The sequence below is a fragment of the Odontesthes bonariensis genome, chromosome 15 (genome assembly GCF_027942865.1).
Source record: "Odontesthes bonariensis isolate fOdoBon6 chromosome 15, fOdoBon6.hap1, whole genome shotgun sequence".
In the NCBI taxonomy this organism is placed as follows: domain Eukaryota; kingdom Metazoa; phylum Chordata; class Actinopteri; order Atheriniformes; family Atherinopsidae; genus Odontesthes; species Odontesthes bonariensis.
Genome location: NC_134520.1, coordinates 4,996,483 through 5,014,127, shown reverse-complemented (window position 1 = coordinate 5,014,127; position 17,645 = coordinate 4,996,483). Strand labels below are relative to the sequence as shown.

General features: G+C 41.7%; 1 protein-coding gene across 1 annotated transcript in view; it reads right to left on the bottom strand.

Annotated features, from left to right (window-relative positions):
• The window catches only part of oca2 (oculocutaneous albinism II), a 67,948-nt gene that overhangs the window by 36,659 nt on the left and 13,644 nt on the right, over positions 1 to 17,645 (bottom strand). The window contains exons 9-12 of the mRNA XM_075486213.1: positions 17,119 to 17,272; positions 3,586 to 3,657; positions 2,186 to 2,251; positions 1,487 to 1,543 (exon numbers count right to left, since the gene is read on the bottom strand). Coding sequence (XP_075342328.1) covers positions 1,487 to 1,543; positions 2,186 to 2,251; positions 3,586 to 3,657; positions 17,119 to 17,272 — 349 coding nt within the window. The remainder of the gene's footprint in view (positions 1 to 1,486; positions 1,544 to 2,185; positions 2,252 to 3,585; positions 3,658 to 17,118; positions 17,273 to 17,645) is intronic.

Sequence of the window (17,645 nt, the reverse complement as noted above, 5' to 3'; positions counted from 1 at the left end):
CTTCGTCTGAAACTCCAGAAGACTCAGGTGGAGGCCTCAACAATCACCTGCATTAATGACTACCTGACAAACAGACCACAGTTTGTCAGACTGAAGAATTGTGTGTCTAACCAGGTGATCAGCAGCACAGGAGCACCACAGGGGACTGTACTCTCACCATTCCTTTTCACTCTGTACACTTCAGACTTCCAGTACAAGTCAGACTCCTGTCATCTACAGAAATATTCAGATGACTCTGCAGTTGTCGGGTGTATCAGAGATGGACAAGAAGCTGAGTACAGAGAGCTGGTGGACCGCTTTGTGGCATGGTGTGGGAACAATCATCTCATCTTGAATGTTAACAAAACAAAGGAGATGATTGTAGATTTCAGGAAAAACAGGGTCAGATCAAACCCTGTTTCCATCATGGGAGAAGAAGTGGAGGTGGTTGAGGAATATAAATACCTTGGTGTTCATCTGGACAACAGACTGGACTGGAGACACAACAGTGAAGCCATCTACAAGAAAGGACAGAGCAGACTGTACTTCTTGAGGAAGCTAAGGTCCTTCAAGGTTTGCAACAAGATGTTACAGATCTTCTACAAGTCTGTTGTTGAGAGCGTCATTTCCTCTTGCGTCATCTGTTGGGGCAGCAGCATCAGAACCAGGGACCTAAAAAGACTCAACAACCTGATAAGGAAGGCTGGTTCTGTTCTGGGGATGACTGTGGAACCTCTGGAGACAATAATGCAAAGAAGGATTTTGCATAAAATCAAGAGAATTATGGACAACCCTGAACATCCCCTCCATGAGACTGTTATCGGAAAACAGAGTCTCTTCAGTCAAAGGCTTCTTCAGTTTGGATGCAAAACGGACCGCTACAGGAAATCTTTCCTGCCCACAGCCATCAGCATCTATAATAACTCCTTGATTTAATTGAGTTACATCAACATTTAATTTCCCTCTGGGATAAATAAAGTATTTTTGAATTGAATTGAATTGAATCCTCCTCTCAGAGGAAGGATATAGTGTTTGAATCTTTTACATTCTGTTTTATTCCCATGCTTGCTTTCTTTTTTTTTTTTGCTTTTACTCTGTAAAGCACTTCAGAACACACGTGTGTTTTAAAAGTGCAATATAATTCAAGTTGAGCTTAACCTTTCCACAAAACAAAGTGAACGTCATTCTTGGCAAGCTGTTGTGGAGCAGTATTTTTGGGGTCAGGATGTAATCATAGACATCTGAACTTCATGGCTCGTCTGATTTCACAAATGCACTCTCAGATGTTAGAGAAGTTGAACTGAAGGATTGTTGTGCTAATTTCAGAAACAGCTCAAAGCCTGTGGACTTTGACAGTGGGCTGCTATTTTCAGAAACTTGTCACTCAACATCACCCTTGGTCAATGTTAAAAATTCAAATGCAAACAATACACAAGGGAATACTATCTATTGTTGTCATATCTTTGATCACATGCAGTATTATCTATTAATGATTCAGTCAACTCACCTTCACCGCGCAATAATCAAAGAAGCCCGTCTCTGAAAAAATAGCCACCAGCACCATCTGTGAGAAACAGGTTACATTTGCTTGAAAAAAAAAATCCTATCGTGTGACAAGATTATGTCTCACCCTCATATCTAAAAACTAGTCATTGGAGATGGTAAATCTGAGTTTACATATGAGATGGTGGTGACACAGAGAGATCATAACCCAAACAATTTGATTTTGCAGCGAAGCTTAAGGAAGATGTTTTTGAACCATGCAAAATTCACACTGAAGCAGTTCAACATTATGGTTTTGCATGAAGTGTACTGTAGCTCTTAAAAGTACATAAGTCCTGTCTCTGAGAAAGTATTGGAATTTTTTTCAAAATTTTTACTGCCACTGGAGGTGGTGTGATAACATTTCATATCTCAGTGATAAGGCAGAATAGTTTTTTATGTGTATAGGAATGTGATCTGCTATAAAGACGTAATGGCTGTGGCTTCCACAGAAACCCCAAAATGCTTCTCAGATATATCTCTCATGACATTGAGGACATGCTTGTTTCCACAGAGAAGAGCATTTATATTGCCAATTTTTTTGGCTTTTGCTGAGTGAATTGATAAAAAAAAAGCAACGAGTGGAGCTGCGTTGTCAAAACCTCCAGTAATAATACAAATACTGAGTAAATGAGCACATGAAGAACATCTCTGACGCACTCACCATGCCAAACAAAAGAGCCAGTGTCTCATAGTCGATCCACTCTACCACAGTAACCAGACTGGGTCGCTGTAAGAGTGACAAAGATTTATCAGATGACTTGGAGTTATTCACAATATTCATATGAGTCAGAGAAGAGTAATAATAATATTAAAAGACAGGAAATAATTTTGCTAAACGTCTGAGAAGTTTCCAAAAGGCAGCAGTGTTACAGCAAGGTAACACCTCTCTGGCCCAGATCCTGGTTTTAGGTGTATTAAATAATTTTTTCATTGATGACATGTAGCAGGACAAGCTCAGGTTTAACCAGTGATACTAACAGTGGTCTGTGTCCCGAGGCTCAGTACCCTCAAACTAGGACCCACAATTCATGTCATTGATTATAATTATTTATGCTTACTGCATATGGTGGAACATGGTTAATATTTTTTGGAAAAGTTTGAATTAAATAAATGAGTTTCATAGTTAATTTTATAAGCAATGGTTCTGAAGAAAAGAAAATAAACATCATGAAATAACAATCATTTCAACATGCTTTCATCTTTTGTTGTAGATCTGGAAGCAGTCACTTTCAAAAATAACTTACAAAATCGTGATTACAACATGAAATTTATGTATGCGTCTCATGAACTTATGAAAACTCCTCTAACATAGTTGTGAGTGGGCTACAATAAGAAGGGCATATTCAGATGAAAGTCCCTCTAACCTCACACAGACCATGTCAGTAATGTATCAGAGAAAACTGCTCTCTAATTAAAAGGGAAATGTTATGAAAACATATATTTTGGTTGTCTGCAGACATATTCTTTGGGGCCCCCTCGGTCAGTGAAGACCAGGTTTCATGGAGCCGATATATGACACAGTAACTCAGCTCTGTTCATGAGATTTCCCCAGGCACAAGGACATTTTGAAAGCCTTTTTCTTTTTTCTTTTTCCAATACCTGGTCCTTGAATTTTCACAGCAGGGACCAGCCGCTAGAACAAAGTAATAGGTAACCATTTGATTTTATCACCTGCTCAGCAGGTGGGGCTTGTAACACTGAATATTTCTGATTGGCCAAATAATTTCCACCAGTCTGTCCATCTCAATTATCTCATTAAATCTGTGTACTTTACGAGATGTTGAGCAAGCTGGAGAGCAACTCAAGAGATGCAGTGAATAAGAGAAAAAAACGTTATGTTCTCCTGATCTTCCGACGGTAAAAGCACAAACAGCAGAGCAGAGTGTAATGATGCCACATTGCCAGATTTAGCAGCTGAAGGAATCTATTGTTGCCACTACTTTCTGGCAGCTGGTTGTCTTCATATTCAGACAATATGTGGTGTGGATAAGCCAAGTAGTTCTTGGTTTTATTGATTTTTGAATAAACACATCAATAAACTGAAGGGTACAACATACTTACATTACCAATGACAGCCAGAGCAGCTAAGGCTGCTAAGGATCCCAGCATGGCAGCCAGAGTGCGGTGCACAATCTGAAATTTGAAAAGAAAGGTCAATGGTGTCAAACTAGTGTTTATAAAATATAGAGAGGTACAGTACTCAAATATCTAAATACAGATAGATCTTTTTACTTATCTTTTTAATACTGGTAATTGGCCTCTTCCTATTTGCACGTAGTGTTCGGTGAAATTAATTTTGATTAATTCACGAGAGTGAAGCTACAGTTGTTTATCAGTTCAACCATTTGTTCAATCAAATGTATTTCACATGATATCTTATTTCACGTTGCACAATTACATTGTGCCTCTGCTGCCAGAGTTTCTTGGATTTCTTTACATATCTAATTATAAATAAAAATGATGCATCAATAATTATAATAGAAATAATATTCCTGAACCTCTAATGCCTATTCTGTCTCTAACTATGGTGAAAAGGTTTTGACTCTCAAAAGAAAATTGATTTATAGCAGCATCAGAAAGATGAGTTAAGAAAGTCTTGTTGAGTCGTGCTGCATAAAGTCTACGATGGTTTGTCATTTTACTTTGGGAGACGTCAAAGAAATATTACAGAAAAATCCATGATGGTTTTCAAAATCACCTCCCTTCACTAGAGTCCATCAACAGACTCGTGGAGGATGCATCTAATGATTCACACTCGAGCCTGATGAAATCAGCAAAGCTGAGCCTCAAACATTTCAGTCACAGCAATAAGTGAAAAAGTGGGTCAGTTAATGTGCATCAGCAACATAGAGTGCTCCATATGAAAAAAGTGTGTTAAAATAATTTAGCAAAATACAACTGTAGTAAAGAATCCCCATCATTTGGCACTATTTTTCAGGAAATGATCAGTTCTGCATTTACTGTATTTGAATGTAGATTATGTTTTCGCTTAATATTTACTGTTAATTAAATCCTACAAACAAACAGGAATTTTGAAGAATCCCCATTTTTGGGACAATAAAGGATTCATATGATATATTCACTCAAATATTTTACAGACGTTGCCGTAAAAGTCAACGTTTATCTTGTCAAATAACTTAGAGCGGCAGCATCTAGTAAGAAACATTGCAAATAGAATGTCTTTGTCATGAAATTTTAGTGTAAAATTAATTTCCTGATATGTTGTGTGACAAAAAAAAAAAAAAAGCTAAAAATAATGTTGTGGTGTAGTATAACACCTGCTGAATTTTATTGTAAATTCATGCCAGAAACTGTGAATTGAATTAAACCCTTAGAAGAAAAAGATTCTGCACAACATTATACTTGTGTTGTACGCCCAGCTAGTAAGAAATCTTGTCCATTTGCATTAACCTATTATCTTAACATTAGATAAGGGAGATTACTTGTTAATTCTGTTCTCATTAGAAAATATAGCACCATCTATGTCAGAACAGTCACTGTCTTTAATCCGTGTCTGACTGAACTACATAATATTAAACTGGGTCTCATTACTCGAAAAGAATAATAGACTATATCAGACGATCTACATACTGTCAAAAAAGGATCTATGTCTGAATAAATGTGCTCATATAATGAATAAAGGAGAACAAAAGCATCACCCTTTTGTCGGCCTCATCATTTGTCAAGAATGACTGAATGGAAATCAGACTGCGAGTCTTTAATTTAGATCTCCATGAATGTTTCACTTAAGTAAGCATAGACCAGTGTCCAATTACCAACACTGGCAAATCCCTTTGTATGAACTTAGTAGTCAGAACATCACAATGGCCTAAATGATAGAGAAGCATATATGCCCACTCATTAAGAGCTTTGTGTAAAGTTTGCATCAAACTAAAAAAAAACTAACAGAATTTCTGCAGCGGAGCGACACTCCATTTATAAATGAGGACCTGATAGAACTGAAGCAAAATAACATCTTGTTGCCGTCTGAACAGCAGAGGCAGTCCCTCACACTTTCAATTACAGCCTCTGCATGCAGGCCTGTCACTAACACAGGCGACAATGGAGAGAGAGTGCAGAGCGTAACTATGCTGTCATCTCCTACAGCCCGATGTAGGTTGTTTTGTTTTTCTTCACATCCATAGTCTTGCACCCTGTCAGGCTCAGAGAAATTAACCTGTCGAATTAAAGGTGAAAGCTGATCTGGAGGTAATGAAAATCTCTTGTACACCTGTGGAAGTCAGGGTACCTGTGTTAGGACACAAAAGCAAGCATTTGTGCCATCAGGAAGCTCACTCTCTCAAGAAAACAAAATATAACCATTTGCCAACATGTGGAAAATATAGTATTGATACAATTCAAGGGTAAAAATTCTGTGAAGGCAATGTATCACAAGGCTGCTGTTAGGTCACAGCAATCTCAGCACTAGTATCATAATGTTTAAGTCATGAAATGTGTACATTTTAAACCCCAGACATGAATTTTAAGCATCTAAAGCTTAGCATATACATTAATTCTAACCCTAACCATTTGCAGGTGAGATCGAAGTAGAAATTAGTAAATGGTCTGAACTTACGTAACACCTTTGGCTGTAATGTAAGTGTTTTCCATTCACTCAATCATAGAAAATCTCATATAACACTTCTTAATATACATTTGTACTATATGTATGTACTGTACACTATAATCACATCAACAAGTGTATCAGATACAATGTTGAGCTTGGTGTCTTGTCCAAGGTCACTTTGACATGTGGAGGAGGTGGGAAGCACCCTCAAAGTCATGGTCGCCCCAGAAAACTAATAAATCCTGAGTTGGATAGGAAGAGGAAATGTGAAAGGACAGGGGCAACCAGTGTGCAGAACGGGAATGGAACTAGTGAATGAAAGTAAGCTGTGCAATGCCATTCTCAAAACCTGTCCTACCCAAATATAATTATTTTTATGGAACTCAACAGTGACGACTGTCGTTCCAAGAGTTTCCATTATCATGTTATTATGTCAGTGTCATCACAACTTAATAAGTGATCACCTCTATGACAAGAGCTGCATCCCAGAAGGGAATTAGTCAGAAAAAGTCAGAAAAGGTCAGTAAAATTAGCAGTTGTACCATTTTTGAGCCTTGTGAAACTGCAATGTTTTGAAGACTGGGCCAATGTAGGTATTAGACATTTTTTCATGACATGCATAACTTGCATTAGTCAGCTTAAAAAAGGTCAAACTGTGCTTACACGGTTTCCCCCTCTCCTTTTCTGTGTTCCTGTGTTCTGTGTTACATCATCCATCTGTGCTCGGTGCCAAAGCTGAGATAAACGAGGAGTTATCTCATAGAGAGGAACAAACAAAGCCCAGCAGAAACCTTGAGGAGGAACTCCATCTGCCCCCACCCGAGAACAGCTTCAGAAAGGAGAGACATCAGAGGCAAGTAGAGGGTTCCTTATTTGCCCCTGACCTTCTTAACAGCACCAATGACCAGGACCAGGGACCAGGACCTTCCCCAGCCCGCCAAACCCCTGACAGGTAATTGCACTCCTCACCTTCCCTTTCCCCCTCCTCCCCTCACGTGAAATTCACTAAGCAGATGATGGAGCGAGTCAACGCTGGGCTCAGATCTACCCCCCAGCCCAATCTCTTTTTGTCCCCCATAAACCCCCACCCGAGCCCCGCCCCTACCAGAGCAGCCGAAGCGACAGCCCCACCCACTCCTGTCCATCATGTTCTGTCTCCGCAGTCTGATGTGTGACGTGTGGGTCCGGGCTGCGAGGATTATGGCAGTCGTGACTTTTCCCAGGACAAGCGGGGACCCTGTTTATTAGAAGGTTTTAAAATTTCTGTACTTTTAGGAGACAGAAGGAGAAATGTGGCCCAGTCAAAACACAGAGAGTTGCACTCTAAAAGATCTTTAAATAAAGTAAACATACCTTGTGTGCCACAGACTGCTCCCAAACACGAGGGGGCAAATAATATCTCTAAAACAGTTAAGTTGGCTTTATTAAATGTTAGGCTTTTAGCTGGGAAAACATTTTTAATTAATGATTTTACCACTGAGCACACCCTGGATTTTATGTTTTTAACTGAAACTTGGTTAGAGCAAAATAACAGTGCTGCTGTTCTCATTGAGTCGACCCCTCCTGGTTACAGTTTTATCAGCAAGTCCAGAGTGAGCAGGAGAGGAGGAGGGGTCGCAGTCTTATTTAATGAATCATTTCAATGTAAGCAGTTATCTCCTGGAATTTTTCAGTCCTTTGAATATGGGGCAATACAGCTGAAGGCCTCATCCAGAGTCCTGTTTCTGAATTTTTACAGGCCCCCCAAATACTGTGCAGACTTTTATTGATGACCTCAGTGAACTGCTGTCTATGATCTGTGTTGATTTTGACTGTGTAATATTTGTTGGTGATTTTAACATCTATGTGGACAACCCTTTAGACAAAGGGACTAAAGACCTGAGTAAGGCTACGTGCCCACGACAACGGTAACGACAGATAAACGTAGAACATTTCGACAGATGTGCCTATCTTGCACACGGCGACGGCGTTTTTAGGAGTTCAAAACGGAGAAAACACAAACGCCCCCCAGAGTGGAGATCTTGAAAACTTTCCAACCTCTCGTCGCCGTAGGAACAGTTCAAAACGCAGAAGTGCGTTTTTTGCACACGTTTTTTTTTGCCACCTACGTCCAGGGCGTGCATACTACATCGGCAAACTGCGAGTTTTATGAGTTTTATACGTTTTCCCTGTTCCCATGGATAGACAGATATCCACCCCCAAGACACTCGTGAGAACGCAGATAAATTGTGGAGGAAAAAAACGGACATCTGCGTTTATGCTTCAGAGCGTTGTCGTGGGCACGTAGCCTAACACTCTGGACAACTTTGGGCTGACTCAGCATAACAGAGGCCACGCTCTAGACTTACTGATCTCTAAGGGTCTGAGAAGTTCAAAGGTTACTGTGTCTGATGTGGGCCTGTCTGATCATTCCTGTGTTTTCTTTGAGAGCACGATTTCAGTGCACACAAATGTCTCAACAGCAGTGATCTCAAAACGGTGTATAACTGAAAACAGTAGTGAGATCTTTAACCAGGTCTTCTCTTTAACACCTGCCCTGTCCGGGGGTTCAGTCAATGAGCTTGTCAGTAGCTTCAATGCTAAAATGTTAAATGTTATGGATGCTATTGCTCCCATTAAGGTGAAGGTTATCTCTGGAAGGAAGAAGTCTCTATGGCGAAATTCCACACTGGTGAAAAATGGAAAGTGTTGGAAAGCTGAGCGCAGATGGAGAAAAACAAATTTCCAGGTTCATTATAACATCTATAAAGAGAAACTTCACTCTTATAATTTACAAATGAGGAATGCAAGGAAGTCCTACTTCTCTGGCATCGTCACCAAAAACAGTCATAATGCTTGGGCCTTATTGGCTACAGCTGACAGGCTAACAAACCCTCCTGTGTTAGTGGCAACTGAACTTCATTCCACCATGGCCTGCAGTCACTTTCCCAAATTCTTCACAGACAAAATCCAAAATATTAGACAAGCAGTTGGTACATCAGCAGCAGGTTCAGAATATGTACCGTGTCCCCACGAAAACCGGTTTAAACACCATGACACAGTTTCAACCCATTAACAGCAAAGACCTGGAGGACATCTTACGTCAGCTGAACTCCTCCTCTTGCTGTTTGGACATCCTACAACAGGTTTTTTCAAAAGGGTCTCAAAGATTTTGGAGTCAGATCTGTTACTGATCATGAACTTAATGTCAGGTGTGTTTCCAGAGCCACTAAAAACAGCTGTAATTAAACCTCTGCTGAAAAAAAAGGACAATCTTGACAAGATGCAAATGAACAACTACAGGCCCATCTCAAGTCTCCCATTTTTAAGTAAGATCATTAAAAAAACGTTTTTTTCAACAGCTTAATTACTTTTTAACACAAAATAACTGCTGTGATACCTTCCAGTCAGGTTTTAGACAACACCACTGAGGCTGCTCTGACCAAAGTGTTCAATGACATATGTCTGAATACAGATGGTGGAAAAATATCAGTCTTAGTTTTACTAGATCTTAGTACTGCATTTGATACAGTTGACCACAATATATTACTCAAACGACTGGAGAACTGGGCGGGTCTTTCCAGAACTGTACTAAACTGGTTCAAAACGTACCTAGAGAACAGGAAGTACTTTGTGTCAATAGTTAACTTTACATCTGAGCAGACAAGAATCAATTGTGGAGTTCCCCATGGTTCCATCCTGGGACCTATTCTGTTTAACATCTACATGCTCCCACTGGCACAGATTATAAAAAACAACAAAATAAACTACCATAGCTATGCAGATGATACGCAGATATAATGTCACCAGGAGACCAAGGTCCTGTACAGGTTCTTGGTAAAGGCATTGAGGAGATTAATGACTGGATGTGCCACAACTTTCTCCAGCTAAACAAAAACAAAACAATTACAAAGGTAATTGTCTTTGGAGCCAAAGAGAATCGATTACAGGTCACCACAGTGCTTCAAACTATACACCTGAACACTGGTTCAAGTCCTATCTGGCGGACAGGAAATATTTTGTTGAAATTGGTAACTGTGTCTCAGACCAAATGGCTATGACCTGTGGGGTTCCCCAGGGGTCAATCCTGGGACCCGTGCTGTTCAATCTGTACATGCTTCCATTAGGCCAGCTAATACGCAGCTATAATGTGTCCTACCACAACTATGCAGATGACACTCAGATCTACGTGTCACTGACAGCAGGAGAACACGGGCCTGTAGATACATTGTGTCACTGCATGGAACAGATCAGTGTGTGGATGCAAAACCATTTTCTCCAGCTAAACTCAGACAAAACTGAAATCACGGTCTGTGGCCCACAGAAACAAAGAGAAAGTGTTATTAGTCACCTTGAGACTCTCTCTGTTAAACCTAATAATCAAGTTAGAAATCTCGGGGTAATATTGGACTCAGACCTGAACTTTAACAGCCACATTAAATCAGTAACATCAGCAGCTTTTTACCATCTAAAAAACATTGCCAGAATCAAAGGAATAGTGTCTAAACCAGACTTATGTAGCAGTAGAGTTGGTTATTGGGCTACCATTACATCTCCACCTTCCCTGTGTGTGTTGTTGACACTTTGGTGACTGCTCTTTAGCGGGGGCTCACCTGGGCTCACCTGGGCTCACGATTGGGCGACTGTAAGTCACACCCGCTTAAAGCAACATGGCTGCGCACAGGCTCTCTGCTTTTTCTGAGAGGAACAGACTAGGTCAGCGGCTCTGGTTTTGTGCGCTCCTCGTCGCGTGTGCCCCGAATGGAACTCGTCTTGCCCCTGGCTGTTCGCTTGGGCTAATTGTTGCCAATTGTTTAGCCGTACGGCTCCATCTTTATCCCTCCGACGCGCTCGGTTTACCTTTATTCAGTATACATCACGAGACGATTCGGTAACCGAAGTCGCCTCTCAGGACTGCGTGTGCCAGCTACAGCGGGCCCGTGGGGCTTCCAACCAATAACGGTCAGAGTTGCCGCTGTGTCCTCCCGTCTGCTCACGGTAACGGCCGCCCTCCATTGCTTGCTAGCCTCGGCGGCTTGGCCGCTTGTAGGTTTGGGTGCGGGTGCATGGCGCTGAGCTTGCTCGCTAGGCTGCATCATCTGTCCCGTGATTTATTACCGTTGTGTTTGTCTTGTCTGTTTGGTCAACGTTTGCCCTTCTCTGTGTGCGCTGGCTGTATGTGCTTTTAGTGAACTTGTAACCCGCCAGTTAAAGGGGAACTCCGGGGCATTTGAAGCGCATTTCCATTGCTAGAGGTTGTCAAATACTGATAGTAGGACACAGACAGGTGCAAATCTGCACTCCCTGTGTGGAGATCGCTCTGTTCGCACACTCTGTCATGCGAGGCTAATACGTGGTGGCTAAGGGGCAAGAGCTAACCCTTCCACGTAAAACAACAACTTGCACACTGCAGAAACGTCACACCACTTTATAAACCATCCGACAATAAAGTCACAAGCCTTATCATCAAAACCATATGCATGGTTCTCACATTACTGGCATGGGGACGTTACAAAACAACTTTATAAACAGCATGTAACTCACCGGCTGGTTGTAGGCTCGCACATGTGAAAGCCCAAAAGAGTCGATGGACGATAATTACATATACAAAACAATTATCTTCTCTAGAAAAACTGCGTTCAAGTATTTAAAACATTACAACAATACATGCCCAGTAATATTGTTGTAATATTTTAAATACTTGAACGCAGTTTTTCTAGAGAAGATAATTGTTTTGTATATGGGATTATCGTCCATCGACTCTTTTGGGCTTTCACATGCGCGAGTGTACAACTAACCGGTGAGTTACATGCTGTTTATAAAGTTGTTTTGTAACGTCCCCATGCCAGTAATGTGAGAACCATGCATATGGTTTTGATGGTAAGGCTTGTGACTTTATTGTCGGATGGTTTATAAAGTGGTGTGACGTTTCTGCTGTGTGCAAGTTGTTGTTTTACGTGGAAGGGTTAGCGCTTGCCCCTTAGCCACCACGTATTAGCCTCGCATGACAGGCTGAGCGAACAGCGCTATCTCCACACAGGGAGCGCCGATTTGAACCTCTCTGTGTCCTACTATCAGTATTTGACAACCTCTAGCAATGGAAATGCGCTTCAAATGCCCCGGAGTTCCCCTTTAATGGTGCATTCCCTCTGCTGAACCTGGTGTGCTGGGTATTTTGCTTTTGTGTGTTTTTTTTGTTTGCTGTCCTCATTTTCTTTGCTGTGATTTATTTTGCTTTCTTATTATTGGTTTGCAGTGTTTTGTTTGTTAATTGTGTGTACCTCAGCATCATTGGTCCTGTCTGTCCTGTCCTGTCCTGTCCTGTGTCCGGCGTGTGTGTGTGTGTGTGTGTGTGAGAGTGATTTTAATGCCGGTATTTTACCTGTTTATCACCAAAGAAAAATAAAGAATTGTAATTGTTGTAACCCACGTCTCTGTTATTCATCCCCTACAATCGGTGTATATTTAAAGGAATATTGAGTTGCACAAAATTGATTGTTTAAAGTAGTGTCTACCTCTCGGCACTGTTACAATCTGGCGTTGTCGGCAGGACCGAAAGAATCACGTGGGTTTTGTATGTTTTTGTTTTTTTTTCTCCCTTTTTTTTTGTGTTTATTCTAGTTTTAAATAGTGTATAGTGAATGATTGTGTTGTAGGTGTTATATGTTGTCTTGCGCCCCTTCCCCCCCCCCTTTTTTTTTTTGTTTTTTTCGAGGACAGCGGCAACGTCTGTCTTGCGATCTGTTACCATCTAGCCCAGTTTGCGGTCTTGGATGTTCCACGGTCTTTTGGTCATCTTTTGAGTAAGTAACTTTACCTCCATTATGAGTGACACGGAAAATGTACAGGAGTTGATGGCTCAGTTAAGGGCTGAGAATGAGAGGCTGCGACAGGAGCTGGCTAACGCTAGGCCATCGAGTGCTACTTCAGCTGAGGCATCTACAGCGTCTTCAAATGCACCGTTAATGGTAAGTGATGATGACGTAGTGCCACAATCGGCTAATAATTTTGTCCCTCGAATGGAGAGGCTTGTTTTTGTGCCACGTGACCGGAAATGTCCGCAGTTTAGTGGTAGGTCCGGTATGAAACTCGAAGAGTGGATCGAAGAGGCTCAAGCATGTATGCGTGCACGACACTTGGCGAGTTCAGAGCAAGCTTTCTTTCTTTACGACCACCTGGTGGGGGAAGCAAGAGAGGAGATTAAATTTCAGCCTAGTGCGGAACGCAAGGACCCCGACAAAATCATTTCCATCTTGAAGGAGTTGTATGGGTGCTCTAAATCCTTTGTCGCTCTCCAAGAGGGTTTCTTTTCCCGAAAACAGCAGGAGGGAGAGACCCTGCAAGAGTTCTCTTTGGCCTTGTTGAGCCTGATGGACAAAGTGAGGCAGTCCGCTCCTGACTCTGTGCCCAATTCCGAAGTTCTTGGATATTCGACAGATATTCACAATAAGGAAATAAGGTGTCTTTTTTTTTCAAACCAATATCAAACCAACTTCACCACGGTCTGTAGCGGCAGCTGCAGCAGACACATTTCCGGAAAGGTTGGCTTGATTAAATTCATTCTGGACTCTATATCCGACCACATGAAGACCTCGGGACACTTCGGTTTGGCTTTAGGGACCCTCTACTCACTACCACATAAGTGTTATGTTGTGTGGAGCTGTAGAAGAGGTATAAAAATTGCGTTTTGTAGCGGTGACATGATTTGCCCCATTCACTTCCAGGCTAACGACTTTTGGCTAAAAACGGTCAAATCGAAATTCTCAAAACACATCCGAATGACATGATTTTGATGTCAACTCAACGTATGTACTCCCAACATCCCGTAAATTGATCTAAAGTGCATTTTACTCCGGATTATCCCTTTAATGTTGGTACCACTGACGTCCTTTTGTATCCCCGTATAGCCTTAGGCACGCTACAATGTGTTCAGGTGGTTAGTCTACCTGCAGGTGTGTCCGAGGTTTCTTCAGTCACAGCTACTGTTGCCTCTCACGCCACTGACTCGGTGCAACCTACTATTCAGGAGCAGATAACTCGACTGGATTTATCCAGTTCTCTGACCAGCTCCGAACAGGGACAAGTCCGTGCTTTGCTTGGACAGTTCGACACAGTGTTTTCTACCCATGCTGGTGACTTGGGCTGCACCAATCTGCTCTCTCATGACATCCCACTTCTGGACAATGTGCCAGTTCGGCAGAGGTACCGTCGGATACCCCCGTCTGACTATGACATGGTGAAGGCACACATCAACCAACTGCTTGACTCCCAAATAATTCGGGAGAGCTGTAGTCCCTACGCTTCACCAATTGTGTTGGTGAAGAAAAAGGACGGTACATTGCGTCTGTGTGTTGACTACCGCCCACTGAATGCCAAAACTCGGAAGGATGCATTCCCACTTCCACGCATCGAAGAGTCGCTGGATGCTATGACCGGGGCGCAATGGTTTTCCACTTTGGACTTGGCGAGTGGCTATAACCAGGTGCCGGTCACTGAAGAAGACAAACCGAAGACCGCCTTTTGCACCCCATTTGGCTTATTCGAGTGGAACCGAATGCCATTTGGGCTCTGCAACGCTCCATCTACATTCCACTGGCTGCCGCGAACTCTCAACAGTCCCGTAAGGGAAGTAAATCAGCAAGACCCCTAGTGGTAGTGTAGCATTTTCTTTTTCGGTTCGTCGGGACGACGACTCAAATGGGGGGGGGGGCAGATTGTAGCAGTAGAGTTGGTTATTGGGCTACCATTGCATCTCCACCTTCCCTGTGTGTGTTGTTGACACTTTGGTGACTGCCCCTTAGCGGGGCTCACCTGGGCTCACGATTGGGCGACTGTAAGTCACACCTGCTTAAAGCAACATGGCTGCGCACAGGCTCTCTGCTTTTTCTGAGAGGAACAGACTAGGTCAGCGGCTCTGGTTTTGTGCGCTGATCACCAAAGAAAAATAAAGAATTGTAATTGTTGTAACCCACGTCTCTGTTATTCATCCCCTATAATCGGTGTATATTTAAAGGAATATTGAGTTGCACAAAATTGATTGTTTAAAGTAGTGTCTACCTCTCGGCACTGTTACACTTAGAAAGACTGATCCATGCGTTTGTCTCCAGCAGGTTAGACTACTGTAACGGCCTGCTCACTGGGCTCTCTAAACGGGCTGTAAGAAAGCTGCAGTACATCCAGAACGCTGCTGCTCGAGTCCTGACAAGAACCAGGAAATACGACCATATTAGTCCAGTGCTCAGGTCTCTGCACTGGTTTCCTGTCGTTCAGAGAATAGATTTTAAAACAGCTCTGCTTGTGTACAAGTCTCTTCATGGTCAAGCGCCAAAGTACATCTCTAACATGTTAGAGCCATATGAACCAACTCGGGCTCTGAGAACCTCAGGGAAGGGTCTCCTGCTGGTGCCCAGAGTCAGGACTAAACAAGGTGAGGCTGCGTTTCAGTTTTATGCTCCTAACATCTGGAACATCCTTCCAGAAGATGTGAGACAGGCCTCAACTCTGACAATGTTTAAATCCAGGCTGAAAACAGTTCTATTAAGCTGTGCATATGACACCTGAAAGTATTTTATCTGCACTCTTCACTTTTAAATTAATTAATTAATGATTATTTTTTATATTTTTCTTTTTCCCCCTCTTATTTGATTGCTTTTAACTGTGTAAAGCACATTGAGTTGCCTGTGGTATGAAATGCGCCATATAAATAAAGATGCCTTGCCTTGCCTTGCCTAAAAACTACCAACCAGGCCAGAAATCTACGTGTAGTGATGGACTCAGAACTAAATTTGGAAAAACACATTAAGGCAATAACAAAGTCAGCCTCTTATCACCTTAAGAATATATCAAGGTTAAAAGATCTGATGTCTCAGCAGGACCTGGAAAAACTAGTCCATGCATTAATCTTTAGTAGGCTTAATTATTGTAACGGCATCTTTAAAGGTCTACTTAAAAAGTCAGTTAGACAATTGCAGCTCATTCAGAACTCTGCTGCTTGAGTCCTCACTAAGACCAAAAAAGTGGACCACATCAGTCCAGCTCTGAGGTCTTTACACTGGCTGCCTGTCGATCAGAGGACAGACTTTAAAGTTCTGATGTTGGTCTATAAAGCTCTGACTTCCTGACCCAGTATGAACCTTCCAGACCCCTCAGGTCATCTGGATCTGTTTTTTTTATCAGTTCCCAGAGTCAGAACCAGACATGGAGAAGCTGCATTCAGCTTCTATGCTCCACATGTCTGGAACAAACTCCCAGAAAGCCTCAGATCAGCTGAAACACTCAGTGTATTTAAGTCCAGGTTGAAGACACACCTATTTCCAGCTGCATTTGAATAAAGCTCCAAATCTGAAGCTTAACTTAATCATATTTTAACTACTGATTTTATCTGATTTTTTCTTTTGTTCTTATTTCTTTCTTTTTTGTTTAAATTTTAAATCATGTTTTTTTTATTTCTACAGTTTTAATGTCTCTGTAAAGCACTTTGAATCACGTTGTAGTTGAATTGTTCTTGCCTTGCCTTGCCTATATGCATAACATGTACATTTTTGAAAAGTACAAGATCCAACCAGAAGGAGAAACTCTCTCCAACAGAAGAGAAATGCCTTGTTGTAGTCCAGGTTGTTAACCATCTATTCATTTGCTGTCATAATTATTAACTGTATGGACCATACTAGAAAACCTTGAGAGATGTAGCATCATCAAATAAGCTGTGGATTAGTGTGGGTTCAAATGATCCGTTATCACACCTTTGCTTTTTCCATGCTGACAAGTCTAAATGGAATTTAGAATAAATAAAGCACTTCAAATGAACACTGCTTCAAACAGAATGAGTCTACCTCTGTTTACTCTGCTATGATTCAATATGGTTGTTCATTATAAAAGAAACTTCTTCACACACACCCACACAAGTTCCCATATACAACATTATTATGTGTAAGTGTTCGTCTTCTCAGGCTGCCCTGCATAGTACGTGTTACACATTTCAAACCATGTGGCAGATATTGAACGCAAACTCATTCATCATCCATAGAGGAGCATCGCGGGCCATTTACCTCAAAGATGATGAGTACATAGACCCCAGCCAGGATGATTCCAGCGATGGCCACCTGCGTCTCCATAGTGACGTAGAGCGATTGGTGGGTCATGGACAGTGGCACTACCTCGTTATTCTGCAGGAAGGCCTGAATGGTGATGGCGATGGGGTCGCTGAGCAGGAAACAAAACAGCACAGCGGAATTAATGATGTGATTCCCCTTTTTTCCAATGCATGTTTCCAACCCCTGTTCTATCAGAGCTTTAGCTGCAGAGTGTAAAATGCTCATAAATGTAGAATATATCCTGTGTTTTTATTAGGAAGAACCCCATTATTAAAAGTCTCCAATGTTTTGTGGGTAATAGTACATATACTCTGACTTCGGTGCCACCAGGGGGCCACATTGATTAGTTAGACATTACTTCACCCTGCTTTATTAAAGGTTTTATGTGCCAGTGTTGCAAGTCTTAAATGATCTATGGCAGTAATAAGAGAATTTGTATATAGAATATACACTGTGTAGATAAGTTATCAAAGAATGTTTTA